The following is a 12,080-nucleotide window of genomic DNA, read 5'->3' as shown; positions in this document are numbered from 1 at the left end:
TTAATTTGTCCTTTTCAGAACTTTAAAACAATATTTTTGGTAAATTCCTATGTAAACATTTCAATGTTTACACAAATTTCCATCGTAGACTAAATGTCTCTTGTCTCTGACAGACTTTCACAAAGTCGAAGAATTAATGTGAAAAACAAAAGATTAGAGTTTTGTTAGTGTTAGATAATGTTTTGTTCGCTTAAAGTTAAGGCTAATAAATGTTAAAATAATTTGGAAAGGTTCTTCGTTTACCTCAACTTTAAAGTTCATCCAAATCCATTCAGAAATTTGTGACCATTATCAGTAATGAACATATTTCCCACCCAAAAAAAAAACACATGATTTGCCAGATTTTCATAAAGTTTAAGATTTAATACGGAAAACAAAAAAATAAAGGTTTTTAAAATAGTGCAATAAATTAGGTAAGACCAAGAGTTACAGATAGAATATCATTGCCAATATAGAACAGTGCAGTTGGATGTGAGATTATCGTGTGGAAGCAGTGGATGTCCTATTTCTCCAGGCAGCGGGCCTCGTCCTTGGGCACACAGGACTGGGCTAGCCAGTCGAAGCGCTCCTTCTTGTCGCAGCGCAAATGGGCGAACTTGTGCTTGCCGGAGTTCTTCACCTCGCAGCGGTAGTACTTGCGGCAGTCCCGGACATCCGGATAGACGTCGTCCTCGTCGCACTCGTCGCCCTTCTTCAGCTTCTTGATCAGGTCCTTTACGTACTGCTTCTTCTCCTTGGAGCTCAGCTCGTCGTCGCCCTCGTTGTCCTTCTGCGACTCGTTGTCCTTCTCCTCCTTGGAGTCCTTGGACTTGTCCTTCTTATCCTGACTGTCCTTATCCTTCTTCTCTTGACTGTCCTTATCCTTCTTATCCTGACTGTCCTTATCCTTCTTATCCTTCTTATCCTCACTGTCCTTATCCTTCTTCTCTTGACTGTCCTTGTCCTTCTTCTCCTGACTGTCCTTATCCTTCTTATCCTGACTGTCCTTGTCCTTCTTCTCCTCAGAGCTGGGCTTCTTCTGCTCCTGTTCCTTGGACTGATCCTCGGCGGACTTGGGCTTGTCCTTGGACTTCTCGCTGGAGGCCTTGTTGCCCTCCTCAACGGAGGCATTCTCGTTGGACGCAGCTCCTCCGGCTGGTGGAACTGGGGCAGCCTGCTCTACGCTTTCGGCATTTTCGGGCTTGTTGTTGTCGGGCTGCTGGGGATCCTCCGGCTGGGCAGGAGCTTCTGTGCTGGTCACCGGTTTGGTTGGTCGCCAGCTGTTCACCCAGTTCTGCCAGTTGGGCCAGAAGGGATGGGGACGTTGGGGCGGGCTAACGCTGCCATTGATCAAGCCACTGCCAGGAGCAGCAGCTCCGGCACCCGAACCATCTTGTCCAGGAATATGGGGCCTCCAGATCGGCGGGAGGATAGGAATGCTTGGGCGGGGTTGCCAAGAGCCAGCTCCGCCAGGCAGTAAAGGAATCGATGGAATGACTGAGCCAGCAGGAGAGTTGGAACCAGCAGGAGATGATCCTGGAGCGCCACCAGCGGGAATGTTGGAATCAGCAGGAGCACCACCAGCAGGAGCACCGCCAGCCGGAACGTTGGAACCAGCAGGAGCACCACCAGCTGGAGCGTTGGAATCAGCTGGAGCACCGCCAGCAGGGACGTTGGAACCAGCAGGAGCACCACCAGCAGGAACGTTGGAACCAGCAGGAGCACCGCCAGCAGGAACGTTGGAACCAGCAGGAGCACCACCAGCAGGAACGTTGGAACCAGCAGGAGCACCGCCAGCAGGGACGTTGGAACCAGCAGGAGCACCACCAGCAGGAACGTTGGAACCAGCAGGAGCACCACCAGCAGGAACGTTGGAACCAGCAGGAGCACCGCCAGCAGGGACGTTGGAACCAGCAGGAGCACCACCAGCAGGAACGTTAGAATCAGCAGGAGCACCACCAGCAGGAGCGTTGGAATCAGCAGGAGCACCACCAGCGGGAACGTCGGGGACAGCAGGAGCACCGCCAGCCGGAACGTTGGAACCAGCAGGAGCACCACCAGCAGGAACGTTGGAATCAGCAGGAGCACCGCCAGCCGGAACGTTGGAACCAGCAGGAGCACCGCCAGCAGGGACGTTGGAACCAGCAGGAGCACCGCCAGCCGGAACGTTGGAACCAGCAGGAGCACCACCAGCAGGAACGTTGGATCCAGCAGGAGCACCACCAGCAGGAGCACCACCAGCGGGAACATTGGAACCAGCAGGAGCACCACCAGCAGGAACGTTGGATCCAGCAGGAGCACCACCAGCAGGAACGTTAGAATCAGCAGGAGCACCACCAGCAGGAGCGTTGGAATCAGCAGGAGCACCACCAGCGGGAACGTCGGGGACAGCAGGATTTCCAGGGGCGGCAGTAGTAACATCAGCAGGAGAGCCAGAAGATGCTGGGGATCCTTCGGAGGGAACTCCAGGAGCAGCCGTGGTAACATCAGCGGGGGAACCAGGTCCAGCGGGGGATCCTTCAGCGGGAAAGCCAGGAGCAGCAGGGGATCCTTCGGCGGGAGAGCCAGGAGCAGCAGGGGATCCTTCGGCGGGAGAGCCAGGGGCAGCAGGAGATCCTTCGGCGGGAGAGCCAGGAGCAGCAGGGGATCCTTCGGCGGGAGAGCCAGGAGCAGCAGGGGATCCTTCAGCGGGAGAGCCAGGAGCAGCAGGGGATCCTTCGGCGGGAGAGCCAGGGGCAGCAGGAGATCCTTCGGCGGGAGAGCCAGGAGCAGCAGGGGATCCTTCGGCGGGAGAGCCAGGAGCGGCAGTGGTTACTTCAGCGGGAGAGCCAGGGGCAGCAGGGGATCCTTCGGCGGGAGAGCCAGGAGCAGCAGGGGATCCTTCGGCGGGAGAGCCAGGAGCAGCAGGGGATCCTTCGGCGGGAGAGCCAGGAGCAGCAGGGGATCCTTCGGCGGGAGAGCCAGGAGCAGCATCGGATCCTTCGGCCGGAGAGCCAGGAGCAGCAGGGGATCCTTCAGCGGGAGAGCCAGGAGCAGCAGGGGATCCTTCAGCGGGAGAGCCAGGAGCAGCAGGGGATCCTTCAGCGGGAGAGCCAGGGGCAGCAGGAGATCCTTCGGCGGGAGAGCCAGGGGCAGCAGGGGATCCTTCGGCAGGAGAGCCAGGAGCAGCAGGAGATCCTTCGGCGGGAGAGCCAGGAGCAGCAGGGGATCCTTCGGCGGGAGAGCCAGGAGCAGCAGGGGATCCTTCAGCGGGAGAGCCAGGAGCAGCGGGGGATCCTTCGGCGGGAGAGCCAGGAGCAGCAGGGGATCCTTCAGCGGGAGAGCCAGGAGCAGCAGGGGATCCTTCGGCGGGAGAGCCAGGAGCAGCAGGGGATCCTTCAGCGGGAGAGCCAGGAGCAGCGGGGGATCCTTCGGCGGGAGAGCCAGGAGCAGCAGGGGATCCTTCAGCGGGAGAGCCAGGAGCAGCAGGGGATCCTTCGGCGGGAGAGCCAGGGGCAGCAGGAGATCCTTCGGCGGGAGAGCCAGGAGCAGCAGGGGATCCTTCGGCGGGAGAGCCAGGAGCGGCAGTGGTTACTTCAGCGGGAGAGCCAGGGGCAGCAGGGGATCCTTCGGCGGGAGAGCCAGGAGCAGCAGGGGATCCTTCGGCAGGAGAGCCAGGAGCAGCAGGAGATCCTTCGGCTGGAGAGCCAGGGGCAGCAGGAGATCCTTCGGCGGGAGAGCCAGGAGCAGCAGGGGATCCTTCGGCGGGAGAGCCAGGAGCAGCAGGGGATCCTTCGGCGGGAGAGCCAGGAGCAGCAGGGGATCCTTCAGCGGGAGAGCCAGGAGCAGCGGGGGATCCTTCGGCGGGAGAGCCAGGAGCAGCAGGGGATCCTTCAGCGGGAGAGCCAGGAGCAGCAGGGGATCCTTCGGCGGGAGAGCCAGGGGCAGCAGGAGATCCTTCGGCGGGAGAGCCAGGAGCAGCAGGGGATCCTTCGGCGGGAGAGCCAGGAGCGGCAGTGGTTACTTCAGCGGGAGAGCCAGGGGCAGCAGGGGATCCTTCGGCGGGAGAGCCAGGAGCAGCAGGGGATCCTTCGGCGGGAGAGCCAGGGGCAGCAGGAGATCCTTCGGCGGGAGAGCCAGGGGCAGCAGGAGATCCTTCGGCGGGAGAGCCAGGAGCAGCAGGGGATCCTTCGGCGGGAGAGCCAGGAGCGGCAGTGGTTACTTCAGCGGGAGAGCCAGGGGCAGCAGGGGATCCTTCGGCGGGAGAGCCAGGAGCAGCAGGGGATCCTTCGGCGGGAGAGCCAGGAGCAGCAGGGGATCCTTCGGCGGGAGAGCCAGGAGCAGCAGGGGATCCTTCAGCGGGAGAGCCAGGAGCAGCGGGGGATCCTTCGGCGGGAGAGCCAGGAGCCGGAGTGGTTTCATCAGCAGGAGATCCTGGGGCAGGAGTGGTAACATCAGCAGGAGATCCCGGAGCAGGAGTGGTTACATCAGCGGGAGTTCCGGGTGCGGCGGTGGATCCCTCAGATGGAGAGCCAGGAGATGCCGGAGTGGTGGGGTCGGTTAAGCCGGGTTCGTTAGTAGATCCTTCGGGAGCATTTGGGTCTTGTGGGGAGTTGGGATCGATGGGCGAGTTGGGGTCTGCTTCACCAGGAGCCAGAGTAGTTCCCGCGGGTGCGTTGGGATCCTCAGCAGGAGCTACTGTGGTGCTTTCGGGTGCCACGGTGGTGTTGGGTTCGATGGGTGGGCTAGTGTCTTCCGATCCGGGTGCCAGAGTGGTGTCTACGGGAGTGGTATCACTAGGAACGGTGGATTCCGTCTCCAGAGGGGCATCCGATCCAGTTGTGGTCTCATCGATGGCCGCGGTGGTCGTCTCGGCGGGAGCTTGGGTGGTCTCAACTGGGGATTGGGTGGTTTCAATCGGAGCAAGGGTAGTTTCCACGGGAGCTAGGGTGGTGTCAACTGGAGCCTGGGTGGTTTCAATTGGAGCAATGGTGGTTTCCACGGGAGCAAGGGTGGTTTCCACGGGAGCAAGAGTGGTTTCCACGGGAGCAGGTGTGGTTTCAACCGGAGCAGCACTTGGGGCACTTGGTCCCTCGGTGGAGATCTCTCCGCCGGCAGCGATGGAGCTGGAACTGACCTCCACCAGCGAAGCGGACTCGCTGACGGGGCTGTCGGTGATGGTGACCATCTTGGCCACAGCTGCCGTCGGAGCCTCGGCGGCCGACTTGACCGGCACACAGATCTCGAGGCCGTCGGTGACGCAGCGGGTGTTCACCTGGCATGGCACCACCGGACCGGAGGTCAGGTCATCCACGCACTGCTGGTAGGAGAGGGGTCCCACGCAGACGGCGCTCTTTCCGCCGCACTTCAATCCCACGGCGGCGGCATTGGCCTGGTGTCTCGCCACCAGTGCGGTCAACTGTGGGGAAGAGAAGAACCCCGAGAAGGTGGATGTGTTAGTGGGTCTGAGCTTTGGGGGATTGGGTGGGTCAATGCACTGTTTGTCTCGGGACCTTAACAATTACACTGCTTTCTTTTCACTTGCATAGGATACTTTCGAGTGATCGCCGAGCGCTTTGAACGTTATCCAAAGTAACAAGAGTCCCGGGAGCTACGGATTCGGATTCGGATTCGATTTTGATTGGTGTTTTATTTTCGAGGCATGTGCGTATCCAATTCCAATAAAATATGTACAACTCGTCAGTTAAGATAACCAAAACAAAACAGCAAAAAAAAAATATGTGTATAACCGAAATGGGACACTGATCGATACAATAGTACTATACTATATCATATAGAACTTGAATCGGTATAATGACCGCGTTTTCCGATATTATGCAATTACCACTAGCAACACCAGAAGTCTGGTGGTTCGGTTCGTTGTCATCGTGGTCGTTGGATGTGTTTTTGGTTCGAATGAAGAATCGTTACTATCCTCTGTACGCCAACCTTCAGGGCTTTTATGCGAAAATCGCGCTATCTGCGCAGCTTCCCAAGCCAAATCTCCGCTGACGCTAGCCAAATAGATGATAATCGCTTGTTTGCCCTCTGGCCAGATAAGCTTTAGTCTAAACCAATTTATGGTATTGCGGCGCAAGTGATATGCCAAGTGGATACAAAGAGAAAACAAATCGAAAGAATATTTATAATCCTTGTTAGAAAGAAATCAATATGATATCTTGGTAGGGATAGATATACTCATAGAATTCATGATACAATCACGCACTTTATGGGGCCATCATGAGTCAGCCCCGTTATCTTAGTTCTAACATCTTGTTTCCCGGCCAATTGTTTTGACTGCCAAATACGTAATCTTAATCTTGGCCAACACTAACGTCAGGGTAAATGTTGATAAAGCGGGCTGCGCATTTCCGTTGACTGGAGGCTTTGCTTTATTTGCCCCACCTAGTTGAGTACACACAATAGCAGATATTAAAATAACAGACCCACAGACAGGCAATTCTCCACTTTCTTGATTTCATTTCACTCAATCCGATTCCCGGGGTCGTCATTCCGCCCCCAAGAGTAATCTCCGAGTGCAGTTTCTTCGCAATGACGCAGGCGAACCCAAAAGATCTTTGCTTTTACACATACCTCTATAGGGTTTTGGTATTATTCGGTTACTGTTTCAAGATTACGCTTCAGTTGTTGTGATCTTCTGTCTTCAGTTCTGATGCATATCATTTGGGACAGACCTTGTCAGATGACATTAAGTCTGAGGGGTTCCAAGTGAAATTGTATAACTGGAGGAGCCCTTGAAATTTACAATCGGAGGCCGAGCATTCTAGAGTTCAAGTATCACTCAAGTGTAATCTCCTGAATTTGCATGAGGCACTGAGATTGTGATATAATCATTATATATTTGAACGTATTTTTATTAAATACATTGTATTGGGATAGACTGAAATGCATTTTATTTTATTTATTACGATGCTGATAGTTAGACGTCGGAATTAATGCAAAATACGATACCCAGTAATCCCTGATTAACTAACAGTTCTTTTATAGAACCAAAATAATATATGCCTAATAAATCTAATTGTTATTTGCTGCAAACAGGTTTCGTTTTTTTAAGAAAACAATTTCGCATAAAATTCGACGCTTGCCGTTCATTTTTTATTTATTTAACAAGCTTAGTATACAATTTTAAATTATAGTGACAATGATAATAATATTTCATTTAATAATTGTACAAGGAGATCTCCATGACATGGTAGAGTTATGTGTAGTGGTTTTTACTGTTAATATTTAATAAATAAGGCTTAGCATACAATGTTAAAATATAATGATGATGATGATAATATTTTATTAAGCAATTGTTCAAGGGAGAACTCCAAGACATGGTAGAGATATGGGTAGTGGTTTTTACTGTTAATAAATCCAAGTTTCCCCCGAGGCCTCAATTACCATATGAAGTGGACACCTGCAGTATACATTACTCCCAGGAGGTCGAGAGGTGCGCTTAACATCTGTCATGGATCCCAGGAGGACTCCCACCGGCACCCTTTGAACTTCGCCCTGTCCCCGGCCCATTGCATATGCCCTTTGAGCCCGGACTGGCGAATTCCATGAAAATTGAACAATTAAGTGGAATTTGCTTTGCCTTTTTTTGTTCGCCATTAATGCGGTTAAGCCGTACAACAAAAAATTGAGGTGAAAAAAATGAAAAATGGAAAATGCAATGCAGGCCCAGTCAAATTGCGGTTTTCGTGTGTCTAGACAATACAATAAATACAGTTAGCCATATATTTGTATTATCAAAAATGTATACACTGTAAGTAATTAAGTCACGTGACATTGATAGCCCTTTCATATTTGAAAGTATTTGTATTCTTGACGTTTCTTCCTTTAAAAAGAACTAAGAACTAGGAAAGTGCAGTATAAATTGTCTGTAGATTTTATAGCAAAAAAAATTGCATTCTAGATGTTTCTTCCTTTGTTAAAAAATAAAGAATTTAGAAAGTTCAATTTAAATTGCTTGTACATTTTTTAGCAAAATAAATAATAACAAGAATGTTAAGTATACATACCTTAATAAGCTTTAATTAATTTTAATGTCTTAAATAGTATTTTCATATTTAAAAATATTAAAATCTGGGTATTTCTGAAAAAGTTAATAATACTCTCCCCAAGTTTTTAGTAAAATGAATAAGAGAATATTAAAGATACATTCTTAAGCATTTATTAATTTTTATATCTCATCGTTAGGCTTTTTTAAGTAGGTCTGAATATTATTTCATACAATTGGCTAAGCAATACAATAATTGGCTTACAACATGGGTGCACAATTATAATTGTTATTTTTACTTACCTACTTGTGTGTTTCCAAAGTGTATAGAACCCATCGAGCTTAATATAATTCTTGTTCGCTTACACATGTTTTTGTTTATCTCAGTAACATCATTTAGCCCGTGTGCAATTGTATTTAATATTATGACTGCTAGAGTGGCCATCGATGAGGAGCTTTCTGGCTAGATGAGTGCTAATTCGCTCGCAGCCCGGTGGCTAGAGTGGACCCAAACCCAAATAGGCATTGAGGTTTGCTGCCGGATGGTTGGAGTGGGTTGGAGTGGGCATGGTTGGGCATGCAAATAAGGCAAGGAGGTGGGGCAAATTATGCAAGGGTGCCTCCCTTGAACCGGCTTCCACCTATGGAATGGCGAATGGTCCCGAGCAGGGACTCCAGCTGGAGCTCCTCCGTTAATGTTGTTGGCGCTGCGGTCGCGGCTATGACGACGCCAATGGTGGTTTTCAGTGGTGCAGAGGATTCCAGTGGAGCCGCGGCTCGACTCTCTTGCCTCATTGGCGTTTCACAAAGCGAGCGGCGTTGGCTAAATTTGCATAAATTAACAATGTTTCGCAATTGCAGCCACTGATGCAGCGAATTCTTTGTGGCAGTTGGGGCGAGGGACCCGCACAATCCACGCCTGTCCCATGCCCCCACTGTCCACTGTCCACTGTGTTTTGTGTGTCGCAACCGTGGGGCCGTATGCGCGTTTTATTGATTTGATGCTCCAATGCACTTATTATCCCTCAGGCGGCCCCAGCTACTGCCCGTTAATCCCCTGGCGATGCGTTGCCATTTGCCACGTCCCTCCATCCATCCATCCACCCATCCACCCACCAGTGGCTCCCACGCCCCAAATACACAGACGGCGGCTAGGAGGATATATAAGCATTAGGGTGAGCCACATATCAGCGAAGTTGATCGATTGCGGCTCATTAGGGCTTCATTCATTCGGTGGATGGTGGATTGCGGTTCGGTGGCTGAGAAGGCCGAAATCCTGGCTGGAGAATGGGTAAAGAGTGGAGAGGAAGGTTTGCTAAAGAATTCGCGGTGCCCTAATGGATCGCTTTGATTTGAAAACCCTTGAGTCTAAAGAATTCGCGGTTCCCTTTTGTACACTTTAATGGATTATTATGATGTGAGGACCCCAAACTCATAACTAGACTAGAAAGGTATGCAATCTACTTACTAATTTTTTTAAAGACAAGAAGAATAAATAGACGCATTTCGAATTTCCAAGGAAAGTTTTTACCCAGCTTGCGATATAATTTTAATCTTTAGACGGGTTATTAAAAGCCAAAACAAAAATAATGTGAATTCTAATTTTAAAAGTGCTTCTTGGAAGAAGGGGATTGATAAGATTAATGGAAAAAGAACGATAAGCTGAAAAATAATTTAATGAGTTCTGCTTTTGATAATTCCTTGAGATCATAAAATAATCTCTGAAGGGGGTCACCTCCTTCACAAGGTGTTTTTTGTAAATTAATTTATTTCGGAACATTCTTAAGATATCTTCACAAAGATTTATAGTCATATTCCCAATATTTGAGAAAATATGAAAAAATACGTAATCCATTTTGTGATGGAAAACTTAACTTAACTGAAACTTAACTTTATGTATAATGTTAAGAGAGCTGTACTTAACCGATCGAGCTTTATGATGGCTTATTTTAAAGGTAAATAAATTCCCTCCATAATGACAGGAAGGGTTTTTTTAAAAAACATTGTTTAAATATTTTTTTCCTTTATCCAAAAGTACCAACAAAATATATAAATTTAAAAAACAATTTTAATTGAGTACCTTTAAAATCGTCGTTGCAAAAGCGAAAAAGGGTGCTACGAACACTCAGAAAATCATACCATATATGTATATATCAAGTATAAATTAAAAATTTGTAGAGTAAAAATATTTCCAAAAAGTCGATAGAAACCTCCTACATTATTTTTGTATCACCTGTTCAAGTGAACCACCCGGCTGGGAATGTTTCAACGCTTTTGCATTGTAAATCGGTCCAGTAAGCGTGTGTATGGGCGTGCAAAATGAAATCATCAGCAGTCAATTAATCAAACTGTCATGAATATTCTCCGTTTCGAGTGTCACAAAAACTTCAAACGAACCCCAAATTTCGAACTCATCGTTTGTTGCCATCCAGGAATTGTTGTTGAAATTACAAAATTACAAATAGCGCTTCAATGGCAGCCATGGCAGAAGCGAATACAGGTGCAGGATCTGGTGAGGAGGTGGACAACAGTTGGTGCCTGATCGAAAGCGATCCGGGGGTCTTCACCGAGCTAATACGAGGATTCGGCTGCACGGGTGCCCAGGTGGAGGAGATATGGACCCTGGATGCCGACGCCTTCCATCACCTGGAGCCCATCCATGGTCTGATCTTTCTGTTCAAGTGGGTGCAGGACGACAAACCCGCCGGACGCGTGGTCAAGGATCGCGATGACATCTTCTTTGCCCGCCAGGTGACCACAAATGCCTGTGCCACACAGGCCCTGCTCAGCCTGCTGCTGAATCTCCGTCATCCGGACATCGATTTGGGTAACACCCTGAATGGTTTCAAGCGCTTCTGCCAGGACCTGGATCCGGTGACCCGGGGCCTGTGCCTGGGCAACGAGCAGAAGATCCGCGAGGTGCACAACTCCTTTGCCCGACCCGTACTTTTCGAGCTGGATTTGCGTCAGTCACCGCCAGATGAGGATGTCTACCACTTTGTGGGCTATATGCCCATCAAGGGACGCCTGTTCGAGCTGGACGGCCTGCATGAGGGTCCCATCGAGCTGGCCGAGATCGGCAAGGAGCAGAACTGGTTGGATGTGGTGAGACCCATTATTGAGGCCCGGATGCAGCGGTATAGCGTGGGCGAAATCCACTTCAACCTGATGGCCCTGGTCTCGGATCGTCAGCGGTGCTACGAGCGGCAGATCCAATTGCTCGTCCACCAGCCATCGCCTCTGAGTCATTCGGAGCGCCAGGCGGAGATCGCCAGCCTGAGGACCTATGTGAAATTCGAGCAGGACAAGAAGCGTCGCTACCGCCAGGAGAACCTCCGGCGGCGCCACAACTATCTGCCCTTCATCGTGGAGCTGCTGAAGCAGCTGGGCGAAACCGGGCAACTGATGCCCATCTACGAAAAGGCCAAGCAGCGGGCCATCCAGTGCCAGGCCTCCGCCAGCCAGAAGCTTAAGCCAACCAAGGGACCGTGATCTAGAGAATTCACGGTTCGCAAGGCAAGGGTTCGTGAACTAAATTTTGATGTCAACCCATCCACCCCAAAATTCTCCGACAACCGTTCAACAAGTGCTTGATTTCGCGTACTTTTAATCGGGCTGAGCGCATCATTACCATTACCACTAATGATCGCCAGCCAGCTGATTCATATATCCTTATCACAAGAAAATTTCAAAAATAAACAAGAACCGCTTCTGGATATTCCAATTAAAATTGTATATGTTTATATCTGTTCATATCGATTTTATATTTAACCCATATAGTTAAAGGCAACGAGGTTTTCTCAATTTGCCCTTCAAGGCAAGGCGACTTTCCCTCAGGGGTTAAATAGGGACTTTGCTTAAGAACCAAGTAATTTTCAAGATTTAACAATTTCATTTATTTAAAGGACATTCTTTATTGGATACTTAAAATACAAATTATAAAAAAAAACATCAAAAACGATAAGACCTAATTTTCTGAGACTCCAAGAAAAAGAACCAATGTAGTGGATGTTATGGCTGGTGAGAGAATATTCAGAAAATTAATAAGACATTTTTTTCTGTTAGTGTATATCAAAATAAACTGTTTTAAAGAAGGAACTTGAAATAAAATGAA

General features: G+C 49.7%; 2 protein-coding genes across 2 annotated transcripts; one reads left to right on the top strand and one right to left on the bottom strand.

The window, feature by feature from the left end:
- Positions 1 to 333: 333 nt before the first annotated feature.
- Muc11A (Mucin 11A) lies at positions 334 to 5,924 on the bottom strand. Its single transcript, XM_017068791.4, has 2 exons — positions 5,804 to 5,924; positions 334 to 5,377 (listed from the first exon to the last, which is right to left on the bottom strand). Exons 1-2 carry the CDS (start codon positions 5,843 to 5,845, stop codon positions 503 to 505), a joined length of 4,917 nt encoding a protein of 1,638 aa, XP_016924280.3. The 5' UTR covers positions 5,846 to 5,924; the 3' UTR covers positions 334 to 502.
- A 4,375-nt stretch (positions 5,925 to 10,299) lies between these two features.
- On the top strand, positions 10,300 to 11,684 carry Uch-L5R (Uch-L5-related). Its single transcript, XM_017068425.4, has one exon. It carries the CDS (start codon positions 10,439 to 10,441, stop codon positions 11,456 to 11,458), a length of 1,020 nt encoding a protein of 339 aa, XP_016923914.2. The 5' UTR covers positions 10,300 to 10,438; the 3' UTR covers positions 11,459 to 11,684.
- Positions 11,685 to 12,080: the final 396 nt, after the last annotated feature.

Source organism: Drosophila suzukii, chromosome X (assembly GCF_043229965.1).
Source record: "Drosophila suzukii chromosome X, CBGP_Dsuzu_IsoJpt1.0, whole genome shotgun sequence".
Classification (NCBI taxonomy): domain Eukaryota; kingdom Metazoa; phylum Arthropoda; class Insecta; order Diptera; family Drosophilidae; genus Drosophila; species Drosophila suzukii.
The sequence above is the reverse complement of the archived record's forward strand: the minus strand, read 5'-3'. Positions and strand labels throughout refer to the sequence as shown.

Coding starts and splice junctions, on each gene's coding strand:
- Muc11A (XM_017068791.4), bottom strand. CDS start 5,845: ATGACAACGAACCGAACCACCAGACTTCTGGTGTTGCTAGTG. Junction 5,378..5,803: donor GACTTCTGGTGTTGCTAGTG/GTAATTGCATAA, acceptor TCTTCCCCACAG/TTGACCGCACTGGTGGCGAG.
- Uch-L5R (XM_017068425.4), top strand. CDS start 10,439: ATGGCAGCCATGGCAGAAGCGAATACAGGTGCAGGATCTGGTGAGGAG.